At 39.4% G+C, this 18,220-nt stretch overlaps 1 protein-coding gene across 7 annotated transcripts in view; it reads right to left on the minus strand.

Moving 5' to 3' along the window:
- The window catches only part of LOC113169487 (focal adhesion kinase 1-like), a 50,458-nt gene extending 34,292 nt beyond the window's left edge, over positions 1 to 16,166 (minus strand). For 6 of the 7 annotated variants that reach the window (XM_026370922.1, XM_026370913.1, XM_026370911.1 and 3 more), the window contains exons 1-2: positions 14,448 to 14,544; positions 9,218 to 9,244 (exon numbers count right to left, since the gene is read on the minus strand). In XM_026370922.1, the coding sequence (XP_026226707.1) occupies positions 9,218 to 9,244; positions 14,448 to 14,484 (64 nt within the window). In that variant the 5' untranslated portion in view covers positions 14,485 to 14,544. Of the gene's footprint in view, positions 1 to 9,217; positions 9,245 to 14,447; positions 14,545 to 15,999 lie in introns of those variants that run through there. The other variant, XM_026370914.1, reaches the window with a different exon arrangement.
- Between the last annotated feature and the right edge of the window lie 2,054 nt (positions 16,167 to 18,220).

Raw genomic sequence — 18,220 nt, forward strand, 5'->3', positions numbered from 1 at the left:
ATCCTTCTTAACTTTTACTCTACTGCCACAGTTCTTAACCAAGGGGCCGCTACCTCCCTCTGCTCAACTCAGGAATGTGCATGTGAGCTGCTCATACATACTTGGATATGTGATTTAAAAATCAGCCAGTACTTTATCAAACAGCTGTTAAAAAAGCTGACCACACTTACAGTCCAAGTGAACATTTACAGTCATATGGTGCACGTCATGCTATTTTTACCAAACTGTTTTGAAAGATACAGTAACTATATTTTATATATTATATATATGACAAATATATATATATATATATATATATGAAAATTGAATTTTTAGATCGATCCTCCACCTCTTCCTCACAATATATCATTGAGCCGGAGGATTTGAAGGGCACTAATTCCGTATCAGATCAAGTAGGTATTGGATTAATGATTGGATCAGACCCTGTATCATCAGTATCAACAGATATTCAAAAAGGACTTTAAAAATTAAATTTAAAAAAAAATTATAAACTTGATCTAGACATCCCTGGTATTCTCCAACTAAAATGTTGTTTCCTCAGTGGCCAAATGTCCAGTGATCTAATTTACACAGCAAAAACTGTTGCCTGCTTGTCTGCTCAGCTACAGTTTGTAACATGGTGTTTCCTAAAATCTGGCTAGACACATGAAGATCTGATGTGGGAGGATTACTAAATTGTTCTGGACATACAAGAGTTGCGTGGCTCTGGCTCATGCTACTAAAGCCTTTTTCGACTAAGAATGCACCAAACTAAACTAAACCACCACTAAACCTAGAAAACCACAACAAATCTACTACTGGGGGTATCGCTGTATCTGCCTTCATATGATTAATGAATGAGGCTATAATAAAACTTCTGCCTGCAGTGCTTAATAAATGCAAGCTGGCTCTAAGCAAACTCAGGCATAGAGCATCCTTACTGTCTCTGCCTCCTTCTTTAGTTTTTATTTATTTTACCAAAAACAAGGTCATGGAGGCCTATTATAATTTATTTGTTGAAAATTCGAAGTCAAGTCAAATTTTCAAGGAGAATGTATCTTAATCAATATCGCTGTCAATGTGCCAGTGTTGGCTGTACAGCTAATTTTCAGCCTCTTGTCCCTCAGCCAGATTAGCCATTACCTACTGATGGTTCATCTTCACACATTTTTGTGCGAGACACACACACTCTGCTGCCTCCTGTGTTATATTGTGACTTCCTGGATATCCTGGCAGGCTTTCATGAGTCATCATCACTACACTATTGACGACAAAAACAATGCAAATGAAACAAATCTGGTTTAATGGCTAATTTCCTATTAATGGTGATGATCTCTACAACAAAATAACTGCAGATATAGTAAAGGAACAATAACTGAGTGTGTTTTCAGCTATTGTTACTGTCAGGATTCAGCACTGTTCTGTAACAAGCAAAAAACTCAAAACCAGATCAGTGAACTCAGCATTTTTCTGTGCTGTGTTCCAAGTCACAGTCCAGATCACTTCATACTGAGAGAAAGAAACAGAGACACAGAAATACTGAGGCTGGTCCACAGAAAGTCGTGTCAGCACTTTTAACAGCTTGACCTACAGTTTCTTCTTCAAAGACAGCAAGTAAAATACATGCCTGGTGTGAGTGTGTGCAGACAAATGTAAATGAGGATATTATGTATCTAATAACTCAGCACTCTCTCTCGTAAGAACTTGCTGTAGCAATAGTGTTTGTGTGTAAAACTCTGCAGTTTTTACGTCTGCCTTAACAGTTTAGTGAAAGCGTCTCATTCCTTTACACAAATCTTTCTCAGATTTGTTGTTACCATCTATCAATCATGTTCTTGTCGGTCTCATTAATCTCAAATGCGTTTGTAAGCTTTGTAGATATGTTGTTAAAATGATTAATGGAAACACTGACCTTGATCTTTAGTATAATGTATAATGTGCCTGAATTAATCTTTTGTGTACTGTCTGTACATAATGTATACTGTGATATACGTGATATATGTTATTGAGCTGTTTCTTTCTGAAGATTATTTGGTTATTAACTAAAAAAGGTTTATTCTCAAATGAGAGAGGACAAAGTGGGCATTTTCAGTCCAGCAGATCAAATCTACTACATTTATATATTCAAACAGTATAGCATCCTACTGCACTCACACTGTAGATGGGATAGATACAGGTAAGTGAACACACACCATTAAGGCTTTAAAACAGAAGATTAGTGTAGTTCACATTACAAACATCCATCCACAGTATTACTATCATCAGCCAATTATAAGGATACCACAATGGCTGCGATACTAGTAGATTGTTACTATCCCTGAAAAGCATACTTTTACATTTCTATTGAGTCTCTACTGTATCACTATGATAAATAGTTTAAATGTGCAACTTGTGAAAGTCAACTCATTCCCTGCACACAACAAACATATAGGGGAGATTTTTATACAGAATGTAATTCATAGTCTCTTGATTCAAAAGTAGAAATAGCTTGGTCTGTATATTTGCTGGGAATGTTTCAATTTTACCAAGGTGCTCTAAACTACAGTTTGCATTTCACTGTTTGTTGTAGATCAGCACTGAATGAAAGAGGGAAGGAGGTCTCAACTATGAATCATTTCAGTATTGTTGTTGGTGGTACTACACTGGCAGGTACAATAAACTATTTAATAACATTTTAATAACACAATACAATCCTAACTAGATGTCAGGCTTTGTATTAAATTGTTATCAGAGTAATTAAATCAGAATATATTTTTTTATTTTGTGTTTTTATTAGGTATGTTTTTGGATTGTAAAATATGCTGTACATTTGAGAGTTAAGCATATGCACAAGTTGTGATACAGCTGCCAAACATATTTTTTTCAAATGTTTTAACAACACCAGCTCTGGCTTAGTAACGGCTAGTAATCACTGAGGGACACATTTAAAAATGTATTATGGACATTTTTTTGACTGCAGAGTCAGTTTCAACTATAGAGTCACAAACCACAGTCAGCCATCTGCTGCTGCTCGCTCACTCAGTCTATAATCAGATTAGGCACTCAAATGTTGTAACACATCACTCCATACAATGACACAAAACACAATAGTGGCACACACATAACCTTAACCTAATTACTACATACACCTACATAAAATTCTATTAGAGAAATAGGCATACCTACATTTAATGGCATTTATACAGCTACTTTTTTTGCTGTGAGTACAAAAGCAGTTATATCACACTTAAGTAGGAAATGTAGTCAAAGTCCTTGTTTCTATGTAGCATGTATCAGTAGACTTTGGAGTTCATATATTAATTTGGCTCCATATTGTTAAAGCTACCAAACTGTATGTTGTTGAATCCATGATCCAAGATAATATAATATCTTATAAAATTTAATAGAATCAAGAGTTCAAAATAAATGTACCTCTGTTTTATTGTTTTGTTTAAAAAATATCCTAAATAGTTATTGATATGTTTAGCACAAACATTGCCCAAAAAAACTGTATCGTATGTTACGGAGGCTGACCTGTAGATAACCGACTGTATACCTTACAAAATCAGATCTAGGGCACTAAAATATATGGAGCTCAATGTATGTTAATTACTGTTTAAAAATAGGTCACTACACAGCACAGGACAAATGAAACTATTTCTCTTTGCACCAATTTCTAGGCAACATTTCTGCACTAAATCCCCCCATACGTGCCCTCATACACTCATAAGCAGAGGAATCAAATCAACTAGGCCATGCAGGCAGCCAGGGGGGAGCGGGCGGCTGCCAGGCCCACCACCCCCTCGCTCTCAGTGGGGCTCCACTGACTGACAGTCAGCCTGTTAAACCACAGAAGGCCGGAGTTGAGCTCTGTCCCGTAGCAGCAGCAGAAGGACAGTTTATCTCCTCGTCTAACTGGTATCTAGGTTACTGGGGTTAGCACAATCCTCGGGGAGCCTAGGCCTCTTCAGTTTTTCCATTCCTTTCTCTTCTCCTCAGTTGCTTATTCCTCACATTTATCCCTCAGTTTATGCCTTTCTTTCTAAAGCCTGCATCTTTCTCAGCCACTCCCCACATGTAAAGTCGCCAAATCCTGCATCCTCCATCCATCCTCCCTTCATCTGCAACTGTTTTCGTCTCTCCCTCTCTTAATCTCCTCCTGTCGCTCATCTCCTATGCTCACACACACCTTTTAGTCACTGCCTTCACATCTCCATTTGATCCTCCTGTCCTATTGAACCATCTCTCTTCAATCCTTCCTCTCATCTTTCTCTCATCCTCAAACAATTTTCCCTGCTCTCCCCTTCCCCAATCCTACTGCTCTCAGTTCTGTCTTCTGCCAAAGATGCTCATTATCCATCCATTATTGAGAGACTGAGTTCAGTTTCATATTTACATACATATAACTGTTCAGTCCTTGCCTAAATGTCACCTCCACACATGTTCACCTACTGAAAAGGAAGGGTGTCATGGACTCACAGGTTACATATTCATTAGACAGTTTAAATAAATAAAAAACAATAATAATAAAATCATATTTTGTTCTCGTCATTATTCAGCACTCGACTGTGCCTATTTTGTTCTCTCCTAATAAATAATAGCCTGTTATAAGCATTATAAGTTGTGACTGCACCCTGTCTTTCATAAGCTGTGACAGATGGAAAGAAATGGAGACAGAAACAAGGGATTATGAAGCATATTATGATGTTACAATGGAAAGCTCTACCAAAGCCAGGAGCGATAAATTGCATAATTTAGATTTATGTCTCTGTCTGATTCAGACTTCATGAAGCAGAAAATATAGTTCAACTAAATCTGACCAACTGGCAAAGTAGTGTAGCAGTATAACAAGATGTTTCCAAGCAGAGTGGGACACAAGCATAGCAAATCATTAAACTGCATCATTCCCTGTAAATGCTCAGAAGAAATGTCTAAATACATTGTATTTAGAGCTTGTTTTCATTTTATAGTCTATGCTAAAATCTTAATTAGTTGTGAACAATAAATGTAAATACAGCATCATATCTTTCTACGTGTTTCTAGCTTTGTAGTTTGCATTCACTGTGCAAGGTTCACATTTGTATCAACATACTGTTTAGTACATACTTGGGAGGGGGTGCTGTGCGTAGATGCAGGCCCCCTTGCTCCAGCAGAGAGGAATGCAGCCGCTGTTCTCCATTTGTTCTGTTGAAGGGACGGTTCAAGGTCCGGCCACAGAGTCCAGACAGAACTTCTATGCCCCAAAATTAGCATAGAGCCAAGAACAGAAAGGCTGACTCCTAACCAGGCTTATTGCTACTCTGAAATCTCCAGAGTATGTAAATTTGAATAAGCCCAGAAAAAAATCAAACAGAGATTTCTCCAAAAAAGTTAGAAATCCAGACCTGCTATGCTGATAGGTGGGCAGTCGGTTTCAGGGTCATAATATCCATCCTGCAACTTTTAACCTCTGCCAAGGTTGTAAATATTACAATCCCCAGTATGGGGAAACAGAGGATGTTAAATATCCTTTGTATTGTAAAATGCGGTGCCACAGCAACCTACCCCACAGGAGGTAGAGAAAACACCAGCATGCAGAAAATCTCCAAATCAACCATCTCGATTTGGTCAGACTTTCTTTTGCCAGAAAAAAAATGTAACACTAAAACAACTGACACACAAAACACTGCAAGAACAGTATCTGGTGCAGGAATCCAAGCTACCGATCACAAGACTGCAATTCACTCCTCCAGATCTTGCTGAAACATCATATTCATCATGACATCAGGAAGTGGCTCAGGTTTCAAGTCTTAGTAATCAATTCCTCCAATATATGTCATGACCTTTAGTCTAGCAAAATACCTTTCCCATTGTACAACGTGATGTAATGATCCCTGGAAGGCAAATTCTTCTTCACTACTTCACTTCAAGGAGATTGAGAGATACAGAGGATTCAAATACTCAAGGACTCTTTTGCACGGTGTGAGCTTCTCAAAATAGATGCTCAAGCCTAGTTTCTGTGGTTAGGGTATGACTTCTCTACCCAGAAGGCCAACCTACGGTGCAATAAATCCTCATAAAATATCAAATTCAGGTCTTCTGTGTCACACTGCTGATCGAACGAATAAGTCCTTGATGTGAAGACGGCAGGTTCCCTGCAGCCATAAGTCTCAAGTCACAGGATTTAGCATTATATGTCAAACATCTACGGTACAGAAAAGCACTGACAGCCTTCACTGGGAAAGAACGATTCCATATAATTACATCACAGCACCATTTTTCAAAATGTGGAAGTTTTGTTCCGTATATCCACAGGAGCGGCGAAACAGAGGAGTGAAGGAAGAAGGAGAAACTGGCATTAGTGAAGAAAGAGACAAAAATGTAGGGCAAAAAGGGGCGTACAGAAATGGAGCATAGTGAGGGAGAGATAAATGAGAATGACCGACGCAGAAGGGGAAAAGGAAAGCAAAGACAGGGAACAAGGGATAGAGAGAGAGAAAAAGAGACAGGGTAAGATGTTAGACGAGCTACATGAGAACAGAACGATCAAAAAAAAAGTGAATTAGATGGTGGAAAGAGAGGAAATAAAGAAAGGAGAGAAGAGAGAAAGCAGAGAAACCCCAGGGGGAAGCTGAGCCTCACATCCTCCAAAGCTTTCCCATAATGCTCGGAGGCTGCAGGAGTTAGCCAGGTCAAAGCAGGTGTCTGATGTCAGAGAGAGACATAAAGTGACAGAGACTTGAAGGGCAAGGTGGAGAAAAAAACAAGCAGGAATGAGAAAAGGCTGTGATGTGAAGCCAGGCAGGATGGTAAAATGAAGAGAAAAGCTGCTCCAGGAGCATATTAGACAAGAGAAATAAGATGCAGTAAATCCATCTTGAAGTCAGTCAGCTGTGTGTCATTCAGTCCAGTTTCTGAAGGCTTTCTTCTATAGAAGCCGATGAAAAACACGATTCCAACTCAATCCCTGCACAGTTGAAATGAGTGCAACAAAGACAGTATAGCATGCGTATGTGTGGAAGCGTATACGAGAGTGCGTGTGCATGCGGTTAAGCAGGTAGGCGACAGTGTGTGGGAAATCAAGTGAATGTTTGTGTGCGAGTGTCAGGAAAAGTGAAAATGTATGAAATCGAACCAGCAAAGGTAGGAGTGTGTGAAATCAAGTGAGTGTGTGCATGCATAAGCCAAGTGTTTCTCCTCCGCTGTGTTTTCAGTATAGGCTGCTGTGACCATGCTGCGAAAAAGCTGCTCCACTCACTAACAGGCAGAGAGAGGGAGGGAGGGGGATGTTTGTGTGTGAGCGTGTAGGGCACGGAAGGAGGGAGAGATATGGAGGAAGACAGAGGGATAGAATTATAATTGAGAATTGCAGGGGAAACTGAGAAAGCTGATCGGACAGTACATCAGATAAGCTAATGGGACAACCCAATTAATCTAAACTTTAATAAAAGGCACTCCAACACACAAACCTCATTAACATACTTGCACAAAAGGTTTTACCAGGCTCAGAGCTTGGCCGCTGAAAACATCTTTCATATTTCAGTCTTTGATCCCTTACAGCACTTGTTATTTCACTCCTGTTTATTCCTTTTCATTCCTCCTCCAGCTTCATCTGCCTGTCTCCCTCCACATGCCACAGCAGGTCTCTACTGCCCTCTGTCCTCACTCTGCTCCCTCTCCTCCTCCTCTCCACATTTCACCTGCCCCTGCAGCATGCCAGCTTTTCATTGTCAATAAAGCACTATGACATTCAACACCACTGATGTACCAGAGCACAAGATTATCGTTAACACTTTATAGCTGAGCATCCAGCTGCACTGACAACAATCATATTGCAATGATTTTGTGATACAAATTGATGTAGACTGTGTATATAAATAGTTTAGACAATAAACTGTCCAAATTAAACACCTGTGTCTTTCAAAACTATAACGAATCAGAGATGAAAAGTGAATCCATCTTACGATATGACAACTCTTTGGTTAAGCTAACGCTTTGGTTAGATTTAGGCACAAAACCAACTTTGTCAGGTTAGGAAAAGATTATGGTTTAGGTTCAAAAAAAGTAGTTAGATAATTTAAGTTTGCCAGGCCTTTATCATTGTGTTTACAATAATAACCATGTGGCTAAGGTTGGGGAACAATCATGGTCATGGTCATAAACCAACACTGACTATTAACAATGAACACACAACACTCTCTGCTGTTGAAGTCAAACCCATCTATCCATCCATCCTTACCTCCTCCCAACGTGGATGTTTTTGCTATATAATAATGTCACCTGACTTCCTCCTTCGCTCCCATCACAATTATCGCAGCCACAAATGGCTTTGTCACTTCAACATCAACATGTTGCTTCGGGCATTTACTAAATGAACTGATGCTGCTGTTTTAGGAATAAACACATTTAATTACCAGGATGCACAATATCAACACAATTAACAATGATTAATTAAATGCTTGTGCCATAAATTGGGCTCAGCTTCAAAACATTAATGGTTAATTCAATGCAGGCATCAGTCTTTAGAGCAATATAAAAGGACCAACATTTTGAAAACAAAATAATTAGACTTTTGCTTTTTGTGAGCCTCATCACCATTTAAAATTGTTGAATGACATAAATCTGGGGCTGACAGTAACAGAGGCTGAATGTTAGCTCAGTATGCTCTTCACTAAAAATGAACATCTGATCCTTATCAGCAGGAGCAATACACTGCCACTCTGTACAATGGTGCCATGATAGCAAAGTAAGAGAGCATCTTCTCGACTTTCCCAGGGGAAAGTTGCCAAAGTTAAGGTTAAGGAATGTAAATTATGTTTCAGTCCTTCTCAGGAATGACAAGTTCTCAGCTCCAAATATACAACATCCCGTTCGAAGGCATAGGATCAACCGTTACCTAGCAACAGACTAGAGCTAAGGGCCATAAATGTCTCATCTATACCTCTGAAATTATTCAGCTCTGCCTCCATACGTACCATAACACAGAAACACCAGCCCTCTTGTGTCTTGTGAAAAAAAAAAAAAAATAAGGGCCAACCTCTCCTAATGACCATGAAAAATCTAACTGATACTTATGTTGAGGTGCTTGACATTATTTTATTCATATAAAAACCGTGCATGAATGTGAATTCACACCACATAGACAATCTATAATTACACACCAGCTGACATCTAGTGGTGGAACTCTTTACATTTTAATAAAACTTTAAAAAAGGCATTTTCTACCATAAATCGAGAGGTCAACAATACTTATATACCAAAGTGGAAAAATTGTACTCACCAGCATAGTACGATATTCTGGAAATATCTAGAAAGATGAGGGGAAAAAGAGAAAAAAAAAAGTGAGCTCTTACTTCAAGACATTTCTATATATAACACTTTACATCAGAACATGAATGAAGTGATGCTTTTGTTGTTAATTAAGCCAAATAGGACTAAAACCTCGGTGCATTCAGCACATCATATAATTTCTACATATCACACATATACTTGTATTAAGTATCTAGCACTTTATAGACAGGGATTTCTATCTATTTACCTATGTATTATTACAGTATGTCTCTATGAGTTCTCATGAACTACTGTAATCCCTTCACAACACAGAAAGACAAGGAAATGTGGAAATGATAAGGTAATAAGAAAACAAATAGATAGAAGGAGCCAAAAGTTTAGAAGTAGAAGGCAGGAGTAAGTTACAAATAGTGTGCCAAAGCTAACAAAAAGGACAAAGTCATTGGCTATTATTGAAATGATCATCAGTTCTGTTTCTGTTCAATAAATGACTAATTATTTTAGCATTACAACTGAGAGTCACATCATAACTAACTTGCATCACCTGGAGGGTCAAGCTCATTCCAATTATTTGCCTATTTGAATGAAAGGAGTCAATTTCCACACTTAGCACATTCACTGGTTTACACTCAGCCAACCAGTGTCTGCACAGCAGCTCTAATGAATCAAGATGTCAGGATTTAATATCTGCATGTCATGGAGCTGAAGTGAGGTGAGAATCATGACTTGGCAGAATATATCTGCTGTGTCATGCTGTAATAATTTCACCCAGTGGCCTCATTCATCTCTCACATCTGTCTCATAACCTCAGCCACCTTCTACTCACCGCTCTTCTGTACTACCTTTTCACTCACTCTCTACTACACACAAATGAGAATGACACCGAAATGAACAATATGATGAAATACGTTAAAGCTATGCTGACATCTGTTACTAAGCAACAGACACAAAGCAGGACAGTAGTGCTAATAAAGATGCCAAGTCTTTGTCTGATAATAAAAAGACAGTGTCCAAATTCCACACAACCTGCAACTACAATGCATTTTGTGATATATTGTGAAATTACTGTGCTATTTCTTTATTTTATTTTATTTTTTTATTAAAGCTGGCGCTATTTCCCAATTCTTCATTACACCTTTTTGTGAATCAGGTATAGTGAACTGAAGAGTTTGCAAGTATTTGTACAATTTCCTGAAATGGAGAAATGTGTGTTTGAGTGTTTTTATGAAGTGTGGCTCAATAGAATAAGTTAATTTAATTAAATTAATACTGTTCTGCAAGTTTACTTATTTTACTATAACTATATAACTTTTTTTTGTTTTGAGATGTAACATTCTGGTTTTTATTTTTTCTCAAACACTGATTCACTGCTGTTTAGTGTGTGTCCTGCCCTTCACATAATTTCCTTTAATCACAATAATCCAATTTTTATCCTGGCATAGCTGTGCCCAAAATGTTGGCTACAAGTAGGATGTCATAAACAAAGGCAACACAACAGAAATCCCGGCACTATTCTCTTTCTCCCTCATCTGTCATACAGTAAATGTAACATTTAAGATGATAGTACATGCTTCGGTAAAGAAGGCTTAGGCACGTACTCAAATGTATCTCTTTGGTAAAAATGTTACTACAAATGCTAAAGCACGACTAAACTTGACACACACACACACATTCATTCATTAGATTTTCTATATAGACAAACGCACATCAACACATTAATTTTGTTGCCAATTCTGGTTTCAAACAAACCTCTAGGCAGAGATATTTTCTCAATGTAACCCGAGATTCTAGCTTCAAATACATTTTTAGTTTTTCAAATCCACAAATAATGACCCTTAAAAAGAACCAGTTAGTAAAAACAGTACTGAAACATCTGTCACTGCAACTGCTTAAAACATTTTCACTTGCATAAACAGTCTTCAGAGCTTCTCCCTCCTACTCTATCATATTTTCACCCTCCCGCTTTCAGTTTTTTCTCCATTCTCTCTCCCACTCAGAGTAGAAAACTATTGCCTCTGGCTGTAAACCACAGAGGCTACACTACAGTTGACACCATGTACAGGGCATTGCACAACTTCATTCTCATCAAGGAAACAACAACAGGCTTTCTGCAGCTCCTATGCACTGATCAGCCTGTCAGAACTGACTACAACTGAAGAGAGTGGTGCAGGAGTGGGTGCAACATCAGAGAGTGGAATGAAGTCACCAGTAGCAGCGACAGCTTTAATGAGGTAGCTGTCACTGCAAGTAGCAGCTATTAAACCATTATTGTAGTACTGGGACTACTGCAGAGATAAGGCGTTACAGTGGAGAATGGTTTTATACCACCTTTCTGTTTCTCATTGGTGTAGTTCAGCAGAAGAAGCTATTACATGTGATGACGACCCTAAAACTAAAACTAAAACATTTTCATGTTGTCTGTTGAGACACCTGTGTTAATAACCTTCATAAGCCAGATACAGCTGATATATGTTCCTTTGCTTGTGTAAACATAATCAAATGCAGCTGCACACTCAATTTGTTAAACTGGGCGCCAGCTCTGTAGCAAGCCCTCTGAGATCTATCTCTGAACTAACAGATTTATAGTTTAATTTTTTACATAAACAAGCCTTTTTATTTTCAAACTATTTTACAGCTCCTCCTTAGTGTGTAGTGCACTGCACCAAAGTTAAGATTTAGATATTCACAGATGCATCAACTAATCCACAGCATCTCTGGGATCCCACAGAAACTTCAATAACTACCACTATTTATAATATTGTGCGATACATTATATATATATATATTGCTGTTATATATTTAATATATAAATTATATGAATTTCTCAGTATGTTTACTTGTAATGTGTGGTAATAAAAAAACATTTCATGACATGAAAAGAGAAAACATTAAAACAACTGTGACATAACATCGCAGAGCCAGAGCTTTCCAGCTTGGGGTTTATATATCTATGTATGTGTCTACTTTGAAAACACTTGAAGCTCACTTGATTTTGTACCAACAACCTCAAAGAGCCCCTTTCTGTAAGTGGAAACTACTCATGTTTAACCATTATGTAAATATATATTTGACTTCAAGGTTTTTTACTTTGGCTGCTGCTGTGATGCTTTTTAGATGCATTTCTGCAGAAAATACTGAGTAAAATTCAAGCTGTAGAAAAGCATTATCAAACAAGATGTTTAGGTCTGGAGAAAAGTGATAATCACCACAAATTTACCACACAGCTTTCTGTAAAGATACGATTATGATAACGATTATGACGCTGAAAATGATATAGGGGAATGTTAGTTAGTTAGTTGAACCCTAACCCAAATCTAGAAGCACATTACATATATTTACTTTAGGTAAATTTAAATAGCAAAGCCACATTTTCATTAGCTGTAACACAAGTAATTTCGCAATCACGGTACCTGGTAGTGAGTGCTGGACACATAGAGCAAGATTAACAAAACACTGGGCTATGGATGCAAATAGACAAACAGCACACACTCTGTTGCTGTATTACCACAATACATGTTCTCCATGCTTTGAACTGGGGAATGAACAGGTTTAAATAGGTTCACAATCGAGCATCTACGTTTTCTATTATTTGTAACTTTATCCAGTACATTTTTATGGGTTAAATAATCAGTGAAAAGGCACATCTCTGTTATGCAACTTCAAACTATATATCTTTAACCAACAAGGTTTTGTTTCTATTTGAAACTAATATCACACAACCCATCAGCTATTGCTGTTAGTGCAACACCAGAAAACATGGCCCAGGGCACAGGATGGGTGTTGGACATACAACTGTCCTGGAATTTAATACAGCAATAAAGTAACCACAATTGAAGCAACACATGAGACATCACAACTTTGCTAAGAACATAAGGCAGAGTTTTACACCCTTTGTAGATTAAGAGGGTGTGTGTGTTTTTATATACTACTACTTCAGACACATGTGCTCATTTCCATAGGTCTGAAGACCATCTGCATTCAACTTGCAAACTGGCACCGAGTGAGTTTGTTAATAAGCAAACTAAAGCTAGAGTGTATATAACACAGACTGATCACTTGTTTCTTTTCAACATTACTCTCCCACTACAGTATAACTACAGTATAAATTAGCAGGTATTTAAACTGCATATCCCCAGCACACCCACGTGAAGTCTTGTGGACAAGTAAAGAGACTTTTGATTGCTGTGGCCTGTAGTTGTTTAGCTGCATCTACACATAAACAGAAATCTGAGGTTTAACTATTTTTTTCTGTTATTTATAATAAACACACAAATACAAACTAACCAAAACACTCACAATAAGAAAAAATACTCAAAGACACTTCACACCAAAGCATCAACTCACACTTTTACTCATTCTCATGTACAGTGTACTGCCTGATGTTTGGCTCAGACAGGTCTGACCAGACATGATCACTTAAAAAAAGTCTAGAAGATCAGATTCCATGCAGTTTCCTCGTGCAGTAAACAAGATCAGAGTCAAATTAAATATTTGGACCCGTTTTGTCTGCGTAAATAAAGGTTTACACATACAAGACACATGTGAATATGTCTAGTCAAGGCAAAAAGAAACATGAAACGTCACTGTGAGGGTAATAAATTAAATGGGTAAATGTTTGACTTACCTACAGTCAAACAGCCAACTATGAATTGTGTTTTCCGCTGTTACAGATGAAAGTATGTTCAAAGTGTGAACCATACTCACAGTGGCAGCGAGATTAGCGATGACAACAAGAACTATAGCGAAAGGAATATGCAGTCGTCGCGGTAACTATTGTGTTCAGTGTTTGTGGGAATTTTAAATTGTATATCTGTCTTAAAAAAAACAGAAACCCAAAATGTCAGGTAAACTATCAAAAATACTATATAACGCATATTTGTTGTTATGTGGAGGAAAAGCCAAAAACATCAAGAGCAACAGATACAAATAAACTCTTCGTTTGCCAAATTTGTTGTCAGATGCAACCCACCAGGTTTATCAAAGGAAAGCAGAGTACACTGTATCAGAGCCTCCTGTGTCTTTCTTTGTACTCCACACTCTACCTGTGTGTGAGGTTTTCACATGCAACTGCTTGCACAGCGGTGAGCAGCACAAATTCCTTTCCAGCCCTCACTCTGCCAGACCCCTCTCTACCTGTGTAGCACAGAGCTCCCATACACCAGTCCAGTCACAGCCAAACGCACTCACTGAGCCATCAGTATGAGTACACACGTACATACCTCCATTGCTGCAGCCCAGGAAATCCCAGAACTGCATGTTGGCAGTCGGTACGCAGAGGACCGAACCCCTGTGAAACAACAGCTGCCCGTATGTGCCTCTTCTGTCTTTCACTTCCTAGTTATACTGTATGCTGTCACTTATAGGAGAGGGAAACCACCCGCCCACTGATTGTTTCGAACTGACACACCTGGAAGGCTGAGCTTCATTTCCACACTGATGCTCCCTTCTCCTAAGCTCTTGTGTATAGCTGCCTTCCTACTACTTCTCCATGTGCTTCTCCTCTTATTCACTACTCTGTCTCTCATCTTATCCATTCTTGACTGACAACAGACAAGCGGTGAAGATTGATCCAACATCCTCAGTGTTGCTTTCCCATCCCTGCCTCTTTGGATTAGTGGAAGTAATAGCAGCAAAAAAAAAGAGGAACAGTTGTGTCCATCCATTCAAAATGATTTCATTAAAGCAAAAGTTACATTTTATGATAACTTGCAAAAATATATATTGGAGCCTTTTATAGGAATAGCTGGAGGCAGATGCTCTCAAACTGCATCCCATTTTGAGTTTATTTGATGGAGAGCGGGTTTGCATTCAAGCCTCAAAGACTGAAATATGTTGTGAGCTTGTTGTAATTCATTATTAAATATTTATGTGCAAAATTGTGACATTTGAGGGTGCACTTCGGGGTCTTGATCCTCCAGTCTGGCTGACAGGGTACGGTTATAGGGATGTCAGCAAGGCACCGCAGTCACATAAAAGCAGGAAACAAGAGTGGAAAAGACAGGAAAAGAGAAATCTGTAGGAGACGTGACGGGTTAGCAGTGACACCAACATGCCCCAAACCCCAACCTGACAAATCACACCCACAGAGCAGCTGGGTGTTACCTGGTGTTCAGTCCATTTTAGCATCACACCTTAAACACACGTTGAATCCCACCGTGCATGCTAAAAGAATAACTGATGCTCTTAAAGACAGGCCTGATTTAAGATGCACATCTTTCAATCGGCTCCACCACAGCGGTAAGTGTGCAGCATTGTGGTCGACAAGGCAGCAGGCAACCCCCCCCCCCCAAAAAAAAAAAAAAACACTTAAGACGCTCGGATCGAGTAAGAACTGCCCCCTTTTGTCTAAAAAAAAAAAAAAAAAGCTGCTTGCAACAATGAATCTCTCAGTAAGTCTGTGCTGAACAAAACCCAGATGTTTTGCAACAGTGCTGCCGCTGTGCATGACAGAAAGCCTCACTGGCTTGGACCTTTGCACCGACCGGAGAAGCGGAGAGGGGTGGTTTCGGCCACTGCACCACAGCCTGTCTGTGAGGAATACAAATGACTCCAGGGTGTGAAAATGACCCGTGTTTCACACCATTTAATCCATGATATCTCCACATAAAGCCTCATACCCGCTCCTAAAAACACCCCCCCCCCCTCCCCCGTGTATGGCATCGGCGTTAACCCCATTGTCTGTGTGTTACCCCCCCCTTTAATGCTAAGCTAGCTCAGCTAACAGCGGGCTATTCCCACTCAAATCCGCCCCCGGGACGGATCGATACTCACCCGCTGTAGCCCCGGAGCCCGGCCGCACCTAGTAGCTGCTTCTCTAAGCCACTATGTTGGAAATGTACACATATATATCCGCTGCTGCCCGGAGCCGGCTTGGAGTCTCTGTCGTCTGTTTTTTTTTTTTTTGTCCACAACAGCGCCGTGCCCGGCTGTCGGTGTCCACTGACGCTAGCTGTTAGCGCTGCTGCTGCTGCTGGAGCCGGAGCTTCTCCAACATGGCTGCAGCTGGCAGCGCGCACAGCTCTCACTCCGCGTCCGCTGCTCCTGCAGGGCTCCGCTAATGTTTTCTTTAAAGACCCCCACCACCACCACCACCACTGTCACAGCGCCCTCAAATATCTGGCTGCAGGTCCAGTCATGTGTCATGCAGGCTGATGCTATGCCATCCCCAGTCCCCCCCCCAAATACAGAGCTTCAACGGGGAATGGGAGTTATTGTTTTCAGGTCTGTGCAACAAAACAAACTATAATAAACAGAAGTCATTGTGACAGTAATGTTGACAATATGACCAACAAATGTCTCCTGTACTCACTGAACTCACTTAATATATTCTCCTCCTCCTCTTATTAGTGACAAGCATGGATTGATTATGACACAACAAGCCTCTGGGCACAGACATATAAAAAGCCCCCCCCCAACACCACCTGCAGACACAAAATAATCACAAACCATGCAACCATGTCATCTGGTGTCGCCTTATTGTTGTTGTGTTGATTGTTTTGCATCATTTGTGTCTCTCTGAGGACAATTTACATACATACAGGAGATCTGTATGTATGTTTGCATGCAGTGTCTCATATGACATTTTGTGTTTCGTTGTGGTCATTTTTTTATCTTATGTTGTGGTTCTGTTGTCTTGTTTTGCCTCTCTTTCTTGTCATTTTGGGTCTCTTGGTGACCATTTTGTGTGTCTTTGTCCTTGCTTTGCATTGGCATCTCTTGGAGGAAACTTTACATCACTCTGTAGATATTTTTGAGTCTCTATGTGGGGACTTTTATAACACTTTTATTGTGTTGAGGGGATAAATGTTTTAGCAGCTAAATTAATTTGCATTAATTTACATTAAATTGTAGAATTCCTGAAATTCCACACACCAAAAAGGTGCCTTTAAGCCCACATGGGTCTTCATTACTAGTTTGCATGCAAGGCAGAGAAAAACATAGGAAAATGTGGATAAAGCACTATACAATAAATACAGTAAGATTGCATATCAGACATAAATATAACAAATTAAACACGCAACCCTTCATAAAATTAATGGTAAGCTCAAATGCCTTATAAACATCTACTAAAGTACATATGTGATATGGCTTTCTAGGAGATCTGTATGTATGTTTGCATGCAGTGTTATTTCACAACAGATGATGTGAAAATAAAACTGCTATGCCCATTGACAACCTATCACATTGTTTGTCTATGATAATGATTGATGGAGCTGAACAAAAGGATGTGTAAACTGAGTTGCAGTTATTAAAGCTGCCTTGGTGTGGCTAAATGAGAGTGTGGGGGGCAGTATTTCACTTTACCGGATGAAGCTTAAATGAAATTGTCCTCCTCTTCTTAGTACAAATTTGGACCTGCAATCACTGGAAGAGCAGCTGTCAAATCAACCATACAAAATTCAGAAACCCGTGAAAATGGTAGTTTATGTAGTGCAGCCAAACGCACCAAAGCTCAGTGAAAAAACATAGGAAACCATTTACATGTAAGAAGCTAGAGCAAATGTCTCATGAAATCTTTAGAGATTTCTGCCATGCATTATTCATCATAATATAACGTAACCCAAACAAAAGAGGCTTTGAAATAAAGATGCATCCCCCCCCCAACAGACACACACCACACACACACGCACACACACAAGCCAAATTATTGTGACTTTGATGCTGGCTGCCATTATGCTGCCTCAGATCTGTGTGTCTTCTCTGTCTAACAATCACTGCCTAAAACAATTCATGTACTGATGGGCCTACACACACAGTCCCACCTACATATGCAGCGAATTCATGCCTGCAGCCAATAACCATGCACACACCAACACAGACACACAGTCAATACAAAGATTATTCTTATCCACGCAGAAGAGTGAAGCAAAATACGATGTGAGGGAGTGAGACACTTTGGTAAATTAAAACTCATGACGTCATGGTATCTGCTGGGCCACCAGTACAGCCCATGTTTATGCATGTAGCAGTCAATCAGCTTGGTGGCTGTTGG

This window comes from Anabas testudineus, chromosome 16, assembly GCF_900324465.2.
Source record: "Anabas testudineus chromosome 16, fAnaTes1.2, whole genome shotgun sequence".
Taxonomy (NCBI): domain Eukaryota; kingdom Metazoa; phylum Chordata; class Actinopteri; order Anabantiformes; family Anabantidae; genus Anabas; species Anabas testudineus.